A 22,697-nucleotide genomic window follows, 5' to 3' on the forward strand; every position below is an offset into this window, starting at 1 on the left:
CGGTGTGAACGTGCTCTTCTGATTTCCATGCAAACCAACTTATGCTCCAGCTCATTTCTTTGGTTTACATGACAACTACTGCATCCATGCAATACTAATTGATGTATATAGAAAAAAAAACAAAAAAATTGAGCTTAACTTGAGTTGTTACACATGCAGAGGTTAAACGCATGTTCACATTGGCCACAAAACATTAAAACCTACAAGAGAAAAAAGTAAACGAAAACCATGATGTAACTAAGTAAAAAAGGAAAAAGTGCATTTAAATAACAGGGTTTTTAGTAATACTGTTTTTCAAAAAATAGCACAAAAGCCATCCCACCGCGTCAAGGTAACTCTGATAGGGACAGTCCTACAATGTCTAATATTAAAACCTTACCATGTGTCAATGTTGACCTCAGTGTGAATAAGGGCAGTGAAAGGACTGGGCCCAACCAGTGAAACACCAGACTGGGGAAGCCTTATATAGTCTCTAGCTCAGAAACAGGGAGGCCACGCCCAGCTTGCACAGAATGCAACAATACAGAGAAAAAAAAACACAAAAATTGAGCTTAACTTGAGTTGGTACACATGCAGAGGTTAAACGCATGTTCACATTGGCCACAAAATGATGATGTCTAAAATAGATTTTCATGTGTTTTACAGTTGATCCATTGTGTTAGGGTCAGATCGTTTTCATATTTTTCAGTTTTATGATCACATTAAGACACGCTACCACAAAAATCAGGTAGCAATAAATCATGAGATTATTGTAATAGAAGGGGCTAATAAATAGAAACACAATGTGCATGTTCTTAAATTATTCACTAAATTTATCATTCATTTCCATGATAGAACATTTTGGAGCAGTGTGATCTATGTCTATGGTGATTTTATGGATTGAATTGAAATGCAGGCAAAACCACCAGATAACTCAGTTGCCTATCGGTCAAGTCTGGAGCTGATAACAGCTGATCTATGAGGCTGTGGAGTGTGGGAGCCCCATAGATCTGATATTGATAGATCATTAATATCAAAGTAGTGAACAACCCCTTTAAGTCCATAGCTGTTTGATATACACCGCATGCCTGAGTCATTATATTTCTTCTCCCAGGTATTACATGTCCTAGGCTTGAGGTTCTCAACCTATTGTATGTAGGGCTATGCACTATCGCTCTCAGAGGTACTTGCACTGTACTAAAGCATTAGTAAGCAGCACAGCGCGGGGGTTCTTGGCTTAGGAACATTGAGAAACACTGTACAAGGTGACATCTTGTTTCTTACTATTTTGTTTATATCCATCATTTCATGCTGTAAATGGCCATGCTTTGTGGATTCTTCTACACTGCAAACATGCAAAGAATAGAAGAAAGGAACAGACTAAGGGGGATTTTAAAGCCAATGGCCTTGAAAATAGTGACATAGATATCCATGTTCCATATGACAAACGCCATCAAGTGAATGAGGTTGGAGTTTTTTATAACTACTTTCATACAACTTACCTGACTATCTTGCAGAAGAAATATCTATTCTTAAAAAAATGGTATGGTTTGTGGATATGCTGCAACCAGAGACCATTTAGGACCAAGAACATTGCAAAATTGTATTGGCATTTAGAAATGTCATATAGACAAGCTAATACTCTACTCCTTTATGACATTTAAAAAGCCTGAAATAATCAGATATAACCACATAAAGTTTAGGAAGATCATGTAGCTCTGCCACAATGTGTTGGTTGGCCACTCATGTACCAACATCTGCCCACATCATTAATTGATAATCTAGTACAAAACTCAGGACCATTTAAACATCAACTGATATTTTCTGGTAGACAAACATTTCCAAATGTGGATGGAAAGGTACTGGATCGTAAAGAGTTAAGTGCATTTAAGGGCATAAGTATTAATGATCTATCCACAGGCTACTGCATCAACTACAGATCAGTGAGTATCAGACACCCGACACCCCACCGACCACCGGTTACTTTAGGACTTTAGGGGTGGTCGGATGTAAATATTGTGAATAAAAGATGTGCTGCAGTAGCCAGCAATGACAGGCAGCAGCCGCTACAGATTTCATAGAGCTGAGCTTAACAGCGCTTTTCAAAGTGTTTATAGCCGACCACCACCAAAGCAAATCACAGCTAATCAGTGAATTCCAGATATTGGACACCCACCGATCTGCTATTGATGACCTATCATATGCCCACACAACCCGTTTAAAGGTAGGAGTGACCTCTTCAGTGGCCGTAGATAACATATGGTGGAACTTAGGTTGATGTTGAATATATAAAACCAACTACTATAACTCGTCATCGATATAAAACATCAATATCCAGAATATCAATCAACTGAATGTTGATGTATATTTATAAAAACAAATATATGAATAAAAAACAAATAATCATAGATTAGATGATATAACTTTGTAAGTCCAGCGTCCCTGCATGCGTCCGCTTCTCCCTCACAGCAGGGAAGCCCCCTTACTAACCACCCAGGCCGCCCTGTTGTGTCCCCTGCTCCCGCATCCCAGGGTGTGCACTCTCTGTCTCTTAAAGAGACAATACATACAGTACTAATGTGTCTCCAGCGAATGGCTCGGTAGCACTTAGTACTTAAGGCACCTCCACCTGTTGGGAGGTGCCTGAACAACAGTAACCAAAACCTGAAACCGCTCTGGCGGTATCTGAACTAGTACCTGTGCTTGAAACCCTGTCCCATCTGAACCAGCTTTATAATCTTTTCCATCATAATCCACTCCTGCCTTGGACTTCATGTCTGCTGTCCTGACCTTTTGGGTCAGTTGTTGCGGTACCGAGATCTGTCCTGGAATAGTACCTTGTGTCCACTTGTGGCTCAAGTCTAACCATACCCATCAGGACTTCTAGTGAAAACCCAGGTGGTCGCTTAGTTACGCCCCTCTGAGCTCTCCTCGGTCTGTGTTGCAGTGGGTCCACGATCTGCCAGCATGACAAACTTACTATATAAATAAAACTCTACCATAGGGCAAAAAAGAAGGGTATCTGGAAACGAATATTGAAACTGGAACCTCTGAAAAGCCACAAGTAAAATTTATAACTAAATGTAGTGAAATTGCTTTTCGTACATCTAGACTCAATTAGAAATAACTATGATGTTCTAAAGGTTTTCCCTGATGAGACAATAAAAAATTTCAGTATATTGTAAATTACGATTTTCATTCTGGTAAAATGTGATAATGGACAGTATTTGCATTCACCTACAAACATCCGTCTCTTATCGTCAGTCATTCACCCTACTAAGACAGCTAAAAAATCTTTCAGAGTCTTAGACTTAGTCATCATTATTATCAATGACATTTTTTTGACTACACACATGACATCAATGGTTGAAAATAAACATTTTCGAATAACATAATACAAAGTTAAGTGAATGCTAACTTCAAAGCAAACCAAAGACAAAAAATAAATAGTTTTCTCAGGGACATTTTCTTGGTTTTAGAGAGATATGACACTCCTTTTTATAATTGCCATCAATTTTCTCACTGAAGGGCTTTTCCGGAATACAAAAACTTGCATGATGTACCCTGTTTCCCCAAAAATAAGACACCGTCTTATATTAATTTTTGCTCCGAAAGTTGCACCATGTCTTATTTTCAGGGGGGTGTCTTATTTTCTCAAGAAAAAGAATTGACAAATTATTTTTGAACAAAAAAATTAACATTTATTAACATACCAGCGTATGCTGAAAAGTAGTCATCACAAAACAGTAGAATCAAATAAACAATCGTATCAAGAATTTCTTGTTACTACCGTATAATTACGGTATTTCCAAGTACAACATGTAAAACAACGAATAATGGTTCATTTACTGATCTCAATATTTAATAACACAAAACCAGATTTATTCAATGACAACCATGTCATTATCTTCTGGAACATCATCATAACAATCCAAACTCTGAAGTTATTGTGGATTTTCTTGTGACTCCATTTCTTTTAGAATCATTGGCCCATATTTCTCATGTCTAGCAATAGCACTGTCCTTAAATGAGCCCTGGGCCAATCAGGGCGCAGGAGCCCTGGGCCAATCACAGCCCAGTAACAATCAGAGGCTATGGATGACGTCTGCTGGCCCATGTTTCCTGTGCTGTGATTGGTGCAGGGCTCATGGGCAGAGATCGGCACAGCTCCGAGGCTGTGATTAACTCCTGCGAACAGCGTGGCTGCAGTGGCGGGCACAGGACAGCGGGAGCTAGACACAACTGCATGCCCATGCACAGAACAAGGTATGCCTTATTTTCGGGGGGGGGGGGGTGCACTATATTAGCAGGCACAGTGCTCCCCCTAGCATGCCTTACTTTCGGGGGGCGCCCTATTTTCAGGGAAACCGGGTAATACACATAATGATAAAGCGGGCTAAACCTGCTGATTTATGCAGTATTAAGTAACGCTCCAATGTACATGGAGACCACCTGACTATTGAGGAACCAAAGTAAGAAGCTTTAAAATACCCAATCCTTGGTTCCTGAGGTAGAAACACAGATCTCAGAGGAGTCTGGTGACTACTTTTCCCATCTAATCTAGTGTGCATGGAACAAATAGTTGTTGGATGATTACTTTCTCATGTCTATGCCCAGCTTTATGTACAGTGGTTACATTTTGGAGAGTGGGAGGAACTATTTGGATCTATATCTATATTTCACGGATCCGTACATTCCTCAACCAAGAATCTGCAAAAACCCTACTCCTAATCTCATCATCTCTTGCCTCGACTACTGTAACCTCCTGCTCTGTGGCCTCCCCTCGAACACTCTCGCACCCCTCCAATCTATTCTAAACTCTGCTGCCTGACTAATCCACCTGTCCCCCCGCTATTCCCTAGCCTCTCCCCTCTGTCAATCCCTTCACTGGCTCCCCATTGCCCAGAGACTCCAGTACAAAACCCTAACCATGACATACAAAGCCATCCACAACCTGTCTCCTCCATACATCTGTGACCTCGTCTCCCGGTACTTACCTGCACGCAACCTCCGATCCTTACAAGATCTCCTTCTCTACTCCCCTCTTATCTCTTCTTACCACAATCGTATACAAGATTTCTCTCGCGCATCACCCCTACTCTGGAACCCTCTACCACAACATATCAGACTTTCACCTACCATCGAAACCTTCAAAAAGAACCTGAAGACCTGCCTCTTCCGACAAGCCTACAACCTTCAGTAACCACCGATCGACCAAACCGCTGCACGACCAGCTCTACCCTCGCCTACTGTATTCTCGCCCATCCCTTGTAGATTGTAAGACCTCGCGGGCCGGGTCCTCACTCCTCCTGTACCAGTTGTAACTTGTATTGTTTAAGATTATTGTACTTGTTTTTATTATGTATACCCCTCCTCACATGTAAAGCGCCATAGAATAAATGGCGCTATAATAATAAATAATAATAATATATCTATTTTTCATCCATAGGAAAGCTTCAGGTAGACCGTGCACTCTCATTTTCCCACCTCCATCAGTTGCCTTTCCCCAGTTTATAATTGCTTGGGGTGGAATCAAATGCATCTGGTGCTTGGATCCATAGGACTTATTACTGAATTAATGGAGGTCCAGCTACTGGGACCTGGATTGGTCAAGACTATTCCAAAGTTCCCTGTGTGAAGGAAGTGATTGTAAGCAAGTGTGACCACTGTTCAGTTCCCGGCCTACGGAAGTGTCGGTCACATGCTTACTACCACTCCATTCACACAGGTGATTCTGTGCTTCAATTCTTGGGATCAATGCAAGTCTGAGCAGCCAGACAAAGATCACATATTTACCCTCTATCTTTTGGATGGGGGATAAATGTTGTTAATGGCACAAACTTTTAAAAAGAAAGTAATGTCATATCTGGCATTGATTACTGTCATTTTCTAATCAGACAGATGACAGACATGATTGTGGAATATGATGAATGAAGTAGGACTCTGAAGATCCTTTCACTTTCTGATGGGTTGGAATAAGTAGTACACAATTGTCATCAATTTTGTCCCAACCATTGTGTTTTTCAATGCTTTCCATAACTCTCCGGGTCATGCTGCACTCTGTGTGATCCAGAAGTGGCTTTAACAATTTAAGCCTATTGACCATCAGAACAAAGTTCCATAGGCTAAAGGTACCGTCACACATAGCGACGCTGCAGCGATACCGACAACGATCCGGATCGCTGCAGCGTCGCTGTTTGGTCGCTGGAGAGCTGTCACACAGACAGCTCTCCAGCGACCAACAATCCCGAGGTCCCCGGTAACCAGGGTAAACATCGGGTAACTAAGCGCAGGGCCGCGCTTAGTAACCCGATGTTTACCCTGGTTACCATCCTAAAAAGTAAAAAAACAAACGCTACATACTTACCTTCTGCTGTCTGTCCTCGGCGCTCTGCTTCTCTGGTCTGGCTGTGAGCGCCGGGCAGCCAGAAAGCAGAGCGGTGACGTCACCGCTCTGCATTCCGGCTGACCGACACTCACAGCCAGAGCAGGAGGAGAGCAGAGCACAGCGCTGGAGGACAGACGGCTGTAGGTAAGTATGTAGTGTTTGTTTTTTTACTTTTAGGATGGTAACCAGGGTAAACATCGGGTTACTAAGCGCGGCCCTGCGCTTAGTTACCCGATGTTTACCCTGGTTACCAGCAAAGACATCGCTGAATCGGTGTCACACACGCCGATTCAGCGATGTCTACGGGGAGTCCAGCGACGAAATAAAGTTCTGGACTTTCTTCCCCGACCAGCGATCTCCCAGCAGGGGCCTGATCGCTGCTGCCTGTCACACTGGACGATATCGCTAGTCAGGACGCTGCAACGTCACGGATCGCTAGCGATATCGTCTAGTGTGACGGTACCTTTACATTATAATAGAGGCTTCTGACTCACGAATAAAGCACAGGGTGAGCTTAGTAGTCTGCATTGTGACGTTACTGAGAAACTAAGCAGAACGGTGCTGGATCATGGAGAGAGGAGCAATAGATCAGTATATTAACACACTCTCACTACATTACATGCATATGTACACAAATTAAAAAAAAAGATCTGTAGATGGGAATGCTTATTTCATGGAAAGGTCATCAATATCAGACCGGTTGGAAGTGCCGTGATGCACCAGAAGTGGCAGAGTTCTATACATTGTGTAGATGATGTGAAAATTACAGACCTAGGAAACCCCTTTAAAGAGATTGTCCTACTAACTTCTGGGATCCCATCATTGCTAAGAACGAGGGGCACTTAGTCACAGTCATTGACTGGAGAGGAGATTGAGCAGGTGCTGTTCCTCCCTACTTATATTAGTGGGGATTTTGGAAATGGTGCACTAATGGTCAAATTCAGCTGTTCGGAAAATCTTGCATTCACAGTGAAACGACTTCCAATTTTTTCAAGCAATGAGCATTTAAGTACATATTCATAAATATCGGTATTGTTATAGCAATCAACTGTTTAGATTTAGTGACCATGAGAGAATGATGGTTTCACTACTATGACTGGCAAACCCACAACAGCAAGAACGCCGGTATTTAAATTACTACAGCAAGTTCAAGTGAAAGTTTTTAAGTGTAGTCAAATTGACATGATGAGTAAGGTCAGCTAATCTATTGACACATTTAAACCCAGATCAAGGAGCTTTATCTAACAAAGTGTGCACCCAAATCATATCTCTTATGTTAGGGCTATGCTATGAAAAGAATAAAACTAGTGCTTACATATCACTGTATCATGAACCCTGTAGGCACTCTATGCGCTCCCCTATAATAAGGTGCTGTAATATAACTCGTAGGGGAAAATACCATAATACAGCATGCAATGGGTCATTCCAATTCTTTGTGAGCCTTCACGTAAAATTGGAGGCACAGTATGGGTGCATAGCAGGCTCTGGGCACTATATTACAAATGTGTACAATGCAGACCAGAAATATGGTTGATTATATGAGGCCTTAGGCTTCTTTCACACTTCCATCTTCCAAATCTGCACAGGATCCGTCAAGACGTTGAAATGGCGGATCCTGTGCAGATTGTGGAAAACGTGTGCACTGGGCCCGTCTTTCTGACGGACCCGTCGAGGCTATGTGCACCTGTTGTGTACGCATCTTCGCAACAGTTTTCCGCTGCGAAAACGCATACACAACACAAACCAGGTTAAAAAAAAATAAAAAATCGCAGTATTCTCACCTTCCGGCGTTCCCTCGCATCGATGCTCCCGGCAGCTAGCGTTACTTCCTAGTAATACATTGCGCGACTTCTCGCAAGATTTTGCAATGCATTACTAGGAAGTAACGCTAGCTACCGGGAGCATCGGTAACGCTGCGCAGGAACACTGGTAGGTGAGGATATTGCAATTTTTTTATTTTTTTTATTATTTTTCACATATCTTGTTACTATTGATGCTGCATAGGCAGCATCAATAGTAAAAAGAGAAAGAGAGCAAGAGAGAGAGAATTTCCCTAACGGGAAATTCTTCCACACCTGCTCTCTTTGAAAAGGCGGGATCCGTCACTGGATTCCTGCTTTTCACAGGCAGCGATGCATCCTGCGCCCATAGGCTTCCATTGTAGCCAGGGACAGGCAGCGCAGGTTTTGTTGCTGACCGATTTTCCGACGTGCAGAAAAAACGTTCCTCTGAACATTTTCTCTGCCTGATGGACCTTTTTTTATGCAGGATCCAGTGAAAGACGGAAGAAACGGATGGCCATCCGTCACAATACGTCACTAATGCAAGTCTATGAGAAAATGCAGGATCTGCATTCTAAAAAAAACAACGGATTGTGACGGGAGCTGAAAGACGGTAGTGTGAAAGAGGCCTTAGGATCATCTCTGTCCCGGGACATCCTTGGCATGCCTACACCCATGTCCCGGTGTTGACCCTTCCTCTACACAAATGTGAAGCTTGCTCCAACGTGTTACTTCTCTTTCTGTTGCAGACTATGAGGCCACATGTGAATAAGGAATAATGGCCTGTGCACTCTAGTAACATAGACTGCCTATACCGCTGTTACAACACTGCAAAGCTTCCTGTGCAACCTTAACCCTACCCTTCCTGAATCGCAGCCTACTCACTAAGCGTGCCACTTGTAGACAATGGATTTCCTGGTTCAGGTACAGACTCAAACGTTTCTTTATTTTTTATGTATCAGCTTTACATTCTTCATACAATATGCATCCCATGTCATTATGTTAACTCTTCTTCACCAGAGTTAACCATTTGCAACAAGCATTGCAACCAGCAGAGAAAAACATGTTTAGCTTCTAGGCATGAACCTAGTGTAATCTTTAATACTAAAATTGGTTTACCCCAATTGGGGTCATAAGTCCATTAAGATATAATGACAAAATAAAGGAGAGGAGGATACGAGGGGTATGTAAAATACAATTCACATACAATAATTTCAATGGCTGCCCAGCTGATTATTGTAGGTGCCAGCAGTACTACAACCTGTTACTGGCTGCTGGCCGCGGGGCCTGTACAATCATGACATACAGCTACACAAACGTTTCCTGATAATATCATGTAAGCTGTCGTAGCTAGACTTGGATAAACAAGGAAGTAGCTGATTTACTTTGGAAAAATTCCCCTTTCTAATCTCCACTTACATAACTTCAAACTAAACACCAAACTGCTAACAGCACCAACAGGCCACTGCACCAAATCATCCCTAATTCCCTACCAGTCATCATGTGAGATGAGATCCATTGTAATGCAATACATTGGGAAAATCCAGGGGTAATAAATATTGTATTCATCTTCTGTTATTGTCTTGTATATATTTAACTTTTATTGTATTTTTTAATGTGCAAGATATGGGACAAAGAATACTTCTGAATGTAACTTCAATTTTCTTCTATACCGAAGCTTCTATATACTGAACCCAAATTATTCCATACCCCAGTGGCACATGGACGTCAGAGAGGGGCACTCACTGCCATCCTTGGCTCATCCACTTATTACATTGTACTGAAAAGGTTGAAAATGAAAGATAGTTTCACCACTTACCTGATTTTGAACTTCAAAACAACATTTAATTTTTACCATTACAGCATTACATCAGTGATTAAAACTTTTTCTTAAAGGCATTCCCTGTGTTCAAGTCCCTTGTAAGGCATTCACTCCGGTAGTCCGTGGTGACCCACCAGGGTCCTGTGAATTTTGTGATGGTATTTGCGCAGGCTGAGTATTTGCTTGCAGAAATTTCTGCAAAGGATTCTGAATCTCTTGGCAGCAAAAATGTCACGAAAATGCACCAAAAATGTACCGTGTGCACATAGCCTTAGCTAGCTCTCGAATGCTGGTATCCTGGGAGTCGTTGACATTTACAAAGAACCCACCAAAGTCATGACGTCATTTAAGGCCTAGTCATGACATGAATTGTGCTGCAACGTCATGACGTCACGGGGGTCAGCGACCAAGATGTATCCTGGGCACTTTTGACATTTACAAGGAACCCACCGTCATGACGTAACATAAGGCCTAGTCATGACATGAATCGTGCCTTAACATCATGAAGTCACGAGGGTCAGCAACCAAGATGGTATTCTACATCCAGTTGAGGAAATTCCTAGGATCCTGGTGGGTTTCCACAGAGTATTGACGTAGATACCAGACCAGGGTTCTGCAAAGCTTTTTTGCTCATTTATGCCCTATCCACATGTTAGATAATATTCTGTGGATAGGTAATAAGTTGTGATTTTTGACTAACTCTCTAAATGCAAGTTTTATTATATTATCTAATATTTTGCATAGTTTTTATATTGCAAAAAAAGAAGTCATTCGAAGATTTGCTTCCCCATATGTATGAAGATAAGATAGCTGAATCCCTTAATTAACTAATTAAATTAATTGAACAGTTATTGTGGTTGTATCGATACCATATATTTGTGTGTGTTTAATAGTTGCAATGGCAACACTTACTGTTTTAAATCAACCTTTATCTGTTCCTATTTAGATTGAAGTCTCAAAATACATCACATTCTCATACAGTAGCTGAGATACTGTAAAGGGTTAAATGGAAAGTTTAGCTCTGCTACATGAGTACATGAATAACCGTCTGCCCTCTGGCATTTATAACCTTAAACTAAAAAAGCAAAGTGCAATTAAATGTTTATAATGATTTAGGAAAAAGCCTGACCCTCTAATAAACAAGCTCAAATTGCCCCAAAAGTCTCACATTGTTATAGTTAAAAAAAAAAAATCCATGATGATACCACAAAGAGATGGGTCAAATGAAGGGTCTCAAGTTTGTGGCAGATTTGGACAGTGGGTGACAATCTCACTCAACCATCTGATATTCAGCTACCATTTATGATCTCATTCAGGACTTCCTCATCTACCTTATCGGTTACTACAGAAAAGAGTCCGTATTAACCCTACATCACACTGATACCGCCCAGAGGAATATCCAGCTTGGTTCAAAGTGACTACAATTTGGAGAAGTGACCGATTCCTCTCTCGTGACACATACCGAGAGGACAGAACTTCTCCTTTTTTAGTTTTGGTGAATGTATTTTGTAGATTTTCTCAAAGTGAATTTAAAAAAAAAAAACCATTTACATTCCACAGAAATAAAAAAAAAAACGTAAGACTCTTCTCACAAACCCACAATCATAATCACAATACACATATTGGCTACGAGATTTTACGAAACAAAACAGATAAAAGGAAGCACTGGCCATATTTGCTGGTATTCGAAGCCCAACATTTGTAATACCTGACTGGCCCGAATGTGGCGCTAAATATGAAATCTGTCTAATTTCCATTTACTATACATGAGATTATTAACAAGAAGCCCAGAGAAAATGTCTGCGTCCCTCTCCCCATGATTGCTACTTTATTTCATAGGTCCAGTTTAGACATACTTTCCTATAAGGCTACTTTCACACAGTGTCTTTTATTTGTTGATTTTTAAAACCAATGCGTTTTTTTGAGCTAAAACCAAAGGTGGATCCAGAGAGAAGATGAACTCTTGCCTTTAGAATCCACTTTAGCTAAAAAAAAAACAAAACTGCATCTTTTGCCAAATATTCTGTGCATGAGACCACCCGGATCATTCGTTTTCTTATAATCTGCACATAGGTTTAGAAGCATCAGGCATATTTGACACCTACCTGCCATGGAGTATGACTTTTAGTGGATCTGCTTGCCTTAGGATATGGATAAGAAAAGAATAGAGTCGCTCCTGTGACAGCTCTGTATAAAGTTCTCCTATATAAAAAATATAGTCCTGATATCAGCAGATATGGAGAAGATTCACCGGTTCTTGACACCCATAGGTGACCCCACTGAGCGGTGCAGATGATCAGTGTCAACACAGAAAAGTTTGGGTTTTTTTCAGCAAGTAACTTCTTTTGCTCAGGACAGTGTTGGGCATTGAGCAATGTGCAGATGGAGCAGCTATTAGAAGTGCTAGTAAGGAGGAGTCATCTGCTGGGTGCGTGTTCTAGCTGTGATGTCATCTACATCAGCAGTGGAAAGTCCCTCCACGCCTTCTCACGAGTGACAGCCATCCTGCCCACTAGTGCTGGATAGCTGCTACGTAGTGACGTCTGTGAGGGTACAGTGGTCACCGGTCTACTGTACCATGCCAGCCCCCAGGAACTGTCACTAAAAAAGTAGATACATCTTCAAAAGCTAAAAAACCATAATCAGTTCATTTTCAAGTTTCAGCTCCATTAATTGTAACGTAACCCATCAAATATCACCATCACCTTCTTCTAACCACATGACATTTCAGTTACAAAGTGCATCTGAAGATATAATAAAAGCCCTATATTGATTTATATTGCGTCTTCTCAACTAGAATAAAAGTGGAAATGGAACCTGTGACTTAAGGTAATTACATACATAACAATTACAGTGCCTTGAAAAAGTATTCATACCTCGCACATTTTTTCATATTACACCCAAAACCTTAAATGTATTTTATTGGGATTTTATGTAATATACCTACACAAAGTAGCAAGTATTTGTGCAGTGTAAAGTAAATGATACATGGTTTTCTAAATATTTTAAAAATATAAGTCTGAAAATTGAGATGTGCATTTGTATTCAGCCCCGAGTCAATACATTGTAGGACCACCCTTCACTGCAATTTCTGCTGTAAGTTTATTGTGCTATGTCTCTAACAACTTTGCGCATCTAGAGGCTGAAAGTTTTTCTCATTCTTCTTTGCGGACTCGCTCTAGCTCAGTGAGATTGGATGGAGAGTGTCTGTGAACAGCAGTTTTCAAGCCTTGCCACAGATTCTCAATGGGATTTAGGTCTGTGACTGGACCATTTGGTATTTGGTGCGTAAAATACCGAGCATTTTACAGTACCAGAATAATAAAAGAGATTTCTGAAATCTCATGGGCACGCTGTTTTTCCCCCACATATTTTGAACCCTACCGTATTTTTGCAGGGCTTTTTAACCTATTAAAGGGAACCTGTCATGTAAAAAAACAATATTAACATGCATATATGGATTTTAACTGCAGGTTAATAGTGTTCTGAATCCATGCGTCTGCGGCAGTGAAAGCCTGACTACCGGGAGGAAATTAACTTTTTACCTGTCCTGTCTTTTTGGTGCATATATCAACACTGCAGAAATGCAACGTGTGAAAATAGCCTTACAATTTTGGAGTGTTGGCTAATTATAGTTGTTTGCTAAGGTTTTACATTGGGAGACAGGAGAGGTATTATTTTAAATACATTGTGTATGAAATGTTGTATGTTCAGCACTATAATGTACTGCTTTACAGTATAGTTATCCATCAGATCAGTGTCCACTCTTAAGGTCACTCTGCAATAAATTTGTATGAATTTTCATATTGATTGGTGTAAATATCCCCAGGAGAAAAATGCAGCTATTTCTGGACATAGCGATTTAAGCACTATAAAGTAGTTTTCATTTTTTTGTTTAATAGAAATTAATTTGTCCTGTCGATAACAATAACAATATTTGGCAAACAATAACATATATAAATTGAATTAATGCAATGAAGACATTTATGTAAAAAATTCCTGTTTAACTTAAGTAAAAGAGTTTCTTAACCATCTCTATTCGTTTGTAACCTTATCACATTATTCATAAATCCCCATTGCATCCTCTGCATCACCTTTTGGTTTCCTTTCACCTCTGTCCTGTTGGTAGGGTTCCCTTGGTCTCCTGTCCTCCTCTTTAGTGGCTTCAGCAATTGGCTTCAAGGGTCAAGTGCTGACTATGCAAGAAGACAGGGCTGTATTTGCACTAGGCACGTGCCTAGGGTGGCAGTATGCGGGGGGCGGCTGGAGGAGGGTGAGTATGTCGTCTTCGAGGAGGGGAGAAGTGGGGGGGAATTAGGGGGGATGGTCGGTGGGCAGGCGGTTGCCCCAGATGACATACTCACTCTCCTCCAGCGGTGACTGCAGCTCCATTGGTCTCAGCGCCAGCAGCTTGTACTATGCTCACAGTGGTCACGTGGTACCGCTCATTAAGGTGATGAATATGGATGCATATTCATGACCTTAATGAGCGGTACCATGTGACCGCTCACACAGGAAGAAGCTGCAGCGCCAGGAGTCGGGACAGAGATGCAGGGAGTCCGTTCAGCGCGCTGTGAGGAGGGTGAGTATGAAGGCCCAGGGGAGGATGAAGGAGGATGGGGAGGATGAAGGAGGATGGGGGAGGAGAAGGAGGACAAGGAGGAGAAAGAGGATGGGGAGAAGAAGGAGGACAAGGAGGAGAAGTAGGACGGGGTAGAAGGAGGACGGGGAGGAGAAGGAGGACGGGGAGGAGAAGGAGGATGGGGAGGAGGACGCTGGAGGAGGAGGGCAAAGGAGGACAAGAAGGAGAAGTAGGATGGGGAGAAGAAGGAGAACGGGGGAGGATGGGGGAGCCATGCATACAAGATGGGGGGAGCTGAGCCATGCATACAAGATGGGGGGGAGCTAAGCCATGCATACAAGATGAGGGGAGCCGAGCCATGCATACAAGATGGGGGGAGCCGAGCCATGCATACAAGATGGGAGGGGGAGCCGAGCCTTGCATACAAGATGGGAGGGGGGGAGACAAGCCATGCATACAAGGATGGTAAGGGGGAGCCGTGCCATGCATACAAGGATGGGAGGGGGGAACCGAGCCATGCATACAAGGATGTGAGGGGGGAGCCGAGCCATGCATACAAGATGGGGGACTGAGCCATGCATACAAGATGGGACAAGGGGAGCCATGCCTACAAGATGCGACTGGGGAGCCATGCATGCAAGATGGGGGGCCGAGCAATGCATACAAGATGGGACAGGGGGAGACATGCATACAAGATGGGACAGGGGAGCCATGCATACAAGATGGGTGGAGGGAGCCACGCATACAAGATGGGAGGGGGGAGCCACGCATACAAGATGGGACTGGGGGAGCCACGCATACAAGATAGGACAGGGGAGCCATGCATAAAAGATGGGACCGGGGGAGCCATGCATACAAGATGGGACAGGGGAGCCATGCATACAAGATGGGGGGCCGAGCCATGCATACAAGATGGGACCGATGAAGCCATGTATACAAGATGGGACAGGGAGAGCCAAGCATACAAGATGGGACAGGGGGAGCCATGCATACAAGATGGGACTGGGGAGCCATGCATACAAGATGGGACAGGGGGAGCCATGCACACAAGATGGGACTGGGGAGCCATGCATACAAGATGGGACTGGGGAGCCATGCATACAAGTTGGGACTGGGGAGCCATGCATACAAGATGGGGGGCCGAGCCATGCATGCAAGATGGGACAGGGGGAGCCATGCATACAAGATGGGACAGGGGGAGCCATGCATACAAGATGGGACAGGGGAGCCATGCATACAAGATGGGAGGGGGGAGCCATGCATACAACATGGGAGGGGGGAGCTACCCATACAAGATGGGACCGGGGGAACCATGCATACAAGATGGGACAGGGGAGCCATGCATACAAAATGGGGGGGCTGAGCCATGTATACAGGATGGGACCGGGGGAGCCATGCATAGAAGATGGGATGGGGAGCCATGCATACAAGATGGAACCAGGAGAGCCATGCATACAAGATGGAACTAGGGAGCCATGCATACAAGATGGGACCGGGGAGCCATGCATACAAGATGGGACTGGGGGAGCCATGCATGCAAGATGGGATAGGGGGAGCCATGCATACAAGATGGGACAGGGGGAGCCATGCATACAAGATGGGACCGGGGGAGCCATGCATACAAGATGGAACCGGGGGAGCCATGCATACAAGATGGAACCGGGGGAGCCATGCATACAAGATGGAACAGGCGGAGCCATGCATGCAAGACGGGACAGGGGGAGCCATGCATACAAGATGGGACAGGGGAGCCATGCATACAAGATGGGAGAGGAGAGCCATCTATACAAGATGGGAGAGAGGGAGCCACACATACAAGATGGGACCGGGGGTGCCAAGCATACAAGATGGGACAGGGGAGCCATGCATACAAGATGCGGGGGCCGAGCCATGCATACAAGATGGGACCGGGGGAGCCATGCATACAAAATGGAACCAGGGGAGCCTGCATACAAGATGGGACCAGGGGAGCCATGCATACAAGATGGGACCGGAGGAGCCATACATACAAGAAGGGACCGGGGGGCCATGCGTACAAGATGGGACAGGGGTAGCCATGCGTACAAGATGGGACAGGGGGAGCCATGCATACAAGATGGGACAGGGGGAGCCATGCATACAAGATGGGACAGGGGGAGCCATGCATACAAGATGGGACAGGGGGAGCCATGCATACAAGATGGGACAGGGGGAGCCATGCCTACAAGATGGGACAGGGGGAGCCATGTGTACAAGATGGGACAGGGGAGCCATGTATACAAGATAGGACAAAGGGGAGCCATGTATACAAGATGAGACAGAGGAGCCATGCATACAAGATGGGACAGAGGGGCCATGCATACAAGATGGGACAGGGAGAGCCATGCATACAAGATGGGACAGGGGGAGCCATGCATACAAGATGGGACTGAGGAGCTATGCATACAAGATGGGGGGCCGAGCCATGCATACAAGATGGGACAGGGGGAGCCATGTATACAAGATGGGACAGGGAGAGCCAAGCATACAAGATGGGACAGGGGAAGCCATGCATACAAGATGGCACTGGGGAGCCATGCATACAAGATGGGGGGCCAAGCTATGAATACAAGATGGGACAGGGGGAGCCATGCATACAAGATGGGACAGGGGGAGCCATGCATACAAGATGGGATAGGGGGAGCCATGCATACAAGATGGGACAGGGGAGCCATGCATACAAGATGGGACAGGGGAGCCATGCATACAAGATTGGGGTGGGGAGCAATGCATACAAGATGAGACTGGGGAGCCATGCATACAAGATGGGACAGGGGAGCCATGCATACAAGATGGGAGGGGGGAGCCATGCATACAAGATTGGGGTGGGGAGCCATGTGTGGCACCCCTAGGGGTATTTGCCACAAAAATAGTTACTGACAGTAAGTACAAATACTAAAATAGCAAGACTGCACTACCACCTCCGGCCAGAAGGGGGAGCTCCAGAGACTCCCCTTGATCCATTCTGGTCTGAGAGAAGAAATGGCAGTTGGGCCAAGGAGCTGATAGTGAGAGGTCATACAGTTGAATCTCTAACAGCCCTGTGACTGTTACCAGGCCTAAATCACTGGCCTGAGGAGAAGAGGGATAGAGAAAAAGGACATTGTGAGAACCGGGTAGCATTAATCACTACCCAGAACAGGCGCAAAGACGGATACCGGATCTGTGGCTGTATTCATTATATATAATACAGCAACCGGAAAAACGTGAGGTGATATCAGCTTCACTAGGGCCGGACGCAGCAACAGACACAGAGTTCAGCGGTACTCCCAGAGGGGGTAAACCGATAAAAGGACTCGGGTTGCCCGTCGAACCAGGACCCGGAGGGGACAGATTGGGCCGGCAGCCAGTTCACATACAGCAGCAGGGCCACACAGAAATTGCGCACAATAAGAGGCGAAGACCCCGGCAGGGTCAAAGTAACTCAGAGTTCCCATACAGACTCCGGTGACAGGACTGGTTGTAAATCCTTTTATGTTAAAGTAAACTGGTTAAACGTTTCAGTGCCTCAGTCTTTCATTTGGACAATAGCCATCTATCCAGGATCAGGATCGTCACCGCTGGGAGAACCTGCTGCTGATCAAGTAAGTGCCTGTCCCCTCATGATACCCCTTACACTGTGCATTGCCTGAGGCCACAGCACCGGGTCAAGCCACCCGTGACATCCCCCTCAAGAGACAGACTCCATTGGTCCGGTGCTGGGTATCCCGGTCTCCTGGGCGTCACAATTGGCGTCACGAACAGGATCTAGCCAGCCCGTATACCGGGTATTGTGTGCCGTGATTGGAGCCCAAAACTGTGAAAACTGGGATGAAAAATCTTGAAAATTGACTTTATTAAAGAAAAATCCATTCCCCATTGAAAACTATTGAAAGTGACTTTTCCCCATTGGTTATAATGGAGTAAAGATGGCCGCCATCCCCTGAGGTAATCACTTCATAACCGTTAGGCACGAGACTGTTAATTGAGCTACGCCATCACCTGAGCCCCAGTCTAACTGAAAAACTTCAGAATCCGCCATTACAGAGCGCGGTGGGTGGGAGCAGCAGGGGGCGTGTCATTGTGGGCGGAACCAAGCTGAGCGCTCTGACATCAGAGCAAGGGGAAAATCGATCCTGCTGCACAGCGGAACGAATCTACACTATCCCGACGGAAGCGGAGGACCGGAAGGGTCCGGATTAACTAAGGGGGCACAGTATGTCGCAGCACGGAGACGCCGCAGCACTCGGCAACGCTAGGCAGCTGAAAGACAGAGTGTCAATAGAGAGTCCGGCAGCGCAGCGGTGCAAGGAGTGGCGCCCATCATGCCGGTGCTGATGCCATATACCCCGGGTGGCCCATGGCTTCCAATATATGAAGGTGAGCCTAATACCCTTGACGATTTCAGAGAAAAGATGCTGGCCCATTTTGACATGTTCCCTGTGGGTGAAGTTCAGCGTGTTAGTCTCCTGATGATGCAGTTAAGTGGCCATGCTAAGCGAGAAGTCACAGCATGGGCAGCTGATCTAAAAGGCACTGTTGAACGCATATTTGCTGGATTAAAAGCTACATTTGAAACCACGGCCAGCAGCAAAGCTAAAATACGATTCTTTAGTTGCAAACAAAAAGCTAATGAGGGCGTGAGAGACTTTGCCTTAAACCTGCAGGAAGCTCTTAAATCACTTACACTGGCTGAACCCATTTTTAACACCGGAGCGGATAAACTGCTAAGAGATCAATTTATTGAGGGACTCTACACCCCTTCTCACCGGGGGCATGTGAGCATGCTTGTTTTTAAGAACCCTGAATTGACATTTGCCCAATTAAAGGAGAGCGCTATACGTCTCCAGCTGGCAGAGGCACCTCGGGATCAGGATCCTGCGCAACCCATGGCAGAGGCACCTCAACAACAGGGAGTGCCAGTGACATCAGCTATGTCTGGGGCCATTGCTAAGCCCCTGGGGCCCAGTACTAATGAGGCTCTTCAACAAAAGCTTGACTCTTTAGCTGATGTTGTTGCTTCAATGGCTAAAACCATGCAGGAGATGAGAGGACACAAGATGGAGTTGGCAAACTGTAGAGAGGATGTTCCATGGATGAGACACCGGAGATACCCGACATGGAGAGGACGACCCCGCGACCGCTACCAACCGGATGGACAGCCCATTTGCCGCCGTTGCCAGCAGCCGGGCCACTTTGCACGAGATTGTGATTTAAACGGGAATCCCCTGGGAATGCGGGCCGCTTCGCAGGAATGAACTTTCAAGGCCCAACACCCTGGCACGACAGGTACATCGGAGGACGACCCATTATCCCTATCGTGCTGGACGGAATTCCCCTCAACGCTTTGCTGGACACAGGTTCCCAGATTTCATCTATACCGTATATCCTTTATAAGAGGTACTGGGCTGATGCAGATATTGATAAAGGGCCCTCTGATGTTGAACTAGATATATGGGCCAGTAATGGTAAGTTGGTACCGAAACTAGGATTCAGGGAGATGACCATAAAGATTGGTAAAGTAGAACTGAAGAAACAGGGTATAATTGTTGTTGATGTTGACCGGCGGAACTGTGAACCAACTGTATTGATAGGAATGAATGTGTTAGAGAACTGCTTTTCCGAAGTCATTTCTGTCTTACAGCAAATTGCTGAAACTGCCCAATCCTGCCAGCAGAGAGTTCTCCGGAGGGAAATAAAAGTATTGATGTTAAGGCAACAGGTAGAAGTTGCAGGTGGAGAAATCGGCAGTGTGAGGGTAAGTGATCCAACGTCTATTGTAATCCCACCAAAAACAGAAATGCTGGTATGGTGTAGAGCAGCCATTGGTACTAAGGGACGAGATTATCAAGCCTTAATAGAACCAGTGTACACCGACAGCAGGCCCACTATACTCACAGCACGAGGGATAGTCGAGGTACACCGGGGACGAGTGCCGGTATGACTTTTGAACTGTGGAGAGGAAGAGGTCACTTTGCCAAGGTATGCTACAATGGCAAAGCTATATACTGTTGACAACAATGCCATCACAACCATTGAGCCCTTAGAACCAACCTGTCAGGTGGAAGGCAATGGCTCAGATGGAGAAATGGAGGATTGGTGCCAACAGCTACACGTGGGCATAAATTCAACACCTACCCATCAAAAACAAGGGGTGTATAGGCTAGTGACGGAATATGAACAAGTCTTCAGTAAACACCCATTGGACTTCGGACGGATAGAAGGGGTAGAACACACAATCCCCACAGGTGACCATCCCCCAATAAAAGAAAGATATAGACCCATACCGCCCGCTCACTATCAATGTGCAAAAGATATGCTGAGGGAAATGAAACAGGCCGGGGTAATAAGAGACAGCTGTAGCCCCTGGGCGGCCCCTCTAGTGATTGTCAAAAAAAAGGACGGAACCATGAGAATGTGCGTAGACTACCGGAAGATTAATAACATCACCCATAAAGACGCCTACCCCTTGCCTAGGATAGAAGAGTCCTTAACTGCTTTGAAATCTGCTAATTATTTTTCCACCTTAGACTTAACAAGCGGGTATTGGCAAGTCCCTGTGGCTGAGAGAGATAAGGAAAAGACGGCATTCACCACACCAATGGGTCTATGTGAATTTAATCGCATGCCGTTCGGACTCTGCAACGCATCCGGTACCTTCCAGCGGCTGATGGAATGCTGCCTCGGACACAAGAACTTCGAGACCGTCCTCCTGTACCTAGATGATGTGATCGTCTACTCAAAGACTTACGAACAACACTTAATAGACCTGGCAGAAGTGTTCGAAGCCTTATCCAGGTATGGCATGAAAGTCAAGCCATCCAAATGTCACCTTCTCAAGCCAAAGGTACAGTACCTGGGACACATCGTGAGTTCGGAGGGAGTAGCACCAGATCCCGAGAAAATAAGCGCCATAAGGGATTGGCCAAGACCTACCAGCGCAAAAGAAGTGAGACAATTCCTGGGATTGGTGGGTTACTATCGCAGATTTATAAAAGGATTTACCAAGTTGGCAGCACCCTTGCAAGACACCTTGGTAGGGCAGACGAAGAAACCTTCAAACCGAAACCCTCCTTTTCAGTGGAACGACGAAAGGGAAGACTCCTTTGAACAACTAAAGAAGGCACTAACCGGAGAAGAGGTTCTGGCATACCCAGATTACCATAAACCTTTCATCCTCTACACCGATGCCAGTAATGTGGGACTAGGAGCGGTGCTGTCACAAAAGCAAGAAGGTCGGGAGAAAGTCATCGCCTTTGCAAGTAGAAAGCTCCGGCCTACTGAAAGAAATTCAGAAAATTACAGCTCCTTCAAATTGGAACTACTGGCAGTAGTTTGGGCTGTGACGGAGCGTTTCAAACACTATCTGGCCGCTGCAGAATTTATTGTCTATACTGACAACAATCCGTTGACCCACCTGGACACAGCCAAATTAGGTGCGTTAGAACAGCGATGGATAGCCCGGTTATCTAATTACAACTTCATAATCAAGTATCGAGCAGGTCGCAAGAATGGAAATGCCGATGCCCTATCCCGGATGCCACACTTGAGAGATGTAGAAGAGGAAACGGGGGAGCTTGAAGAAATTGAACTACCAGCCTTCCATCGTCCCAAGGCAAAACATCATCAGTCAAGTACCTATCAGAAACAACAAGAGGTGAATTTTAATCCGTTAGCACACCATAGATGGGCTGACACCCAAGACAGCAATCCGGCTGTGAAGTTGGTGAAGGAACTGTTGACTGAGCAAAGTGCATATCCCTATGAGGATGCCCCAGAAGAGACGCATCAACTCTGGAAAGAGAGAGGCAAAATGTTCCTGTATCAAGGGAAGCTCTGTAGAAGATACACCAATCCGAAAACACATGAATTGGTTTGGCAGATTATTGTGCCTAAACAAGATGTGAAGATGGTCCTCGAAGCTTACCATAATGGTGCTGGTCACTTCGGTTGGAAAAAGTTAGAAGTACTTCTAAGAGAAAGATTTTATTGGGTCGGGATGAGAAAATCAATCGAACAGTGGTGCAGAAATTGTGGCCCGTGTAACCTCAGAAGAAACGATCAAAAGAACCAAAGAGCACCACTGCAGCCCATAATCACCAAACAACCACTTGAACTTGTAGCCATGGACCACGTGAAGTTGACACC

The 22,697-nt window shown here is 44.9% G+C and overlaps 1 protein-coding gene across 1 annotated transcript in view; it reads right to left on the bottom strand.

Annotated features, from left to right (window-relative positions):
• The window catches only part of REL (REL proto-oncogene, NF-kB subunit), a 57,129-nt gene extending 44,781 nt beyond the window's left edge, over positions 1 to 12,348 (bottom strand). Inside the window, exon 1 of the mRNA XM_069768899.1 lies at positions 12,076 to 12,348. Coding sequence (XP_069625000.1) covers positions 12,076 to 12,082 — 7 coding nt within the window. The 5' untranslated portion in view covers positions 12,083 to 12,348. The remainder of the gene's footprint in view (positions 1 to 12,075) is intronic.
• Positions 12,349 to 22,697: the final 10,349 nt, after the last annotated feature.

The sequence above is a fragment of the Ranitomeya imitator genome, chromosome 5 (genome assembly GCF_032444005.1).
Source record: "Ranitomeya imitator isolate aRanImi1 chromosome 5, aRanImi1.pri, whole genome shotgun sequence".
In the NCBI taxonomy this organism is placed as follows: domain Eukaryota; kingdom Metazoa; phylum Chordata; class Amphibia; order Anura; family Dendrobatidae; genus Ranitomeya; species Ranitomeya imitator.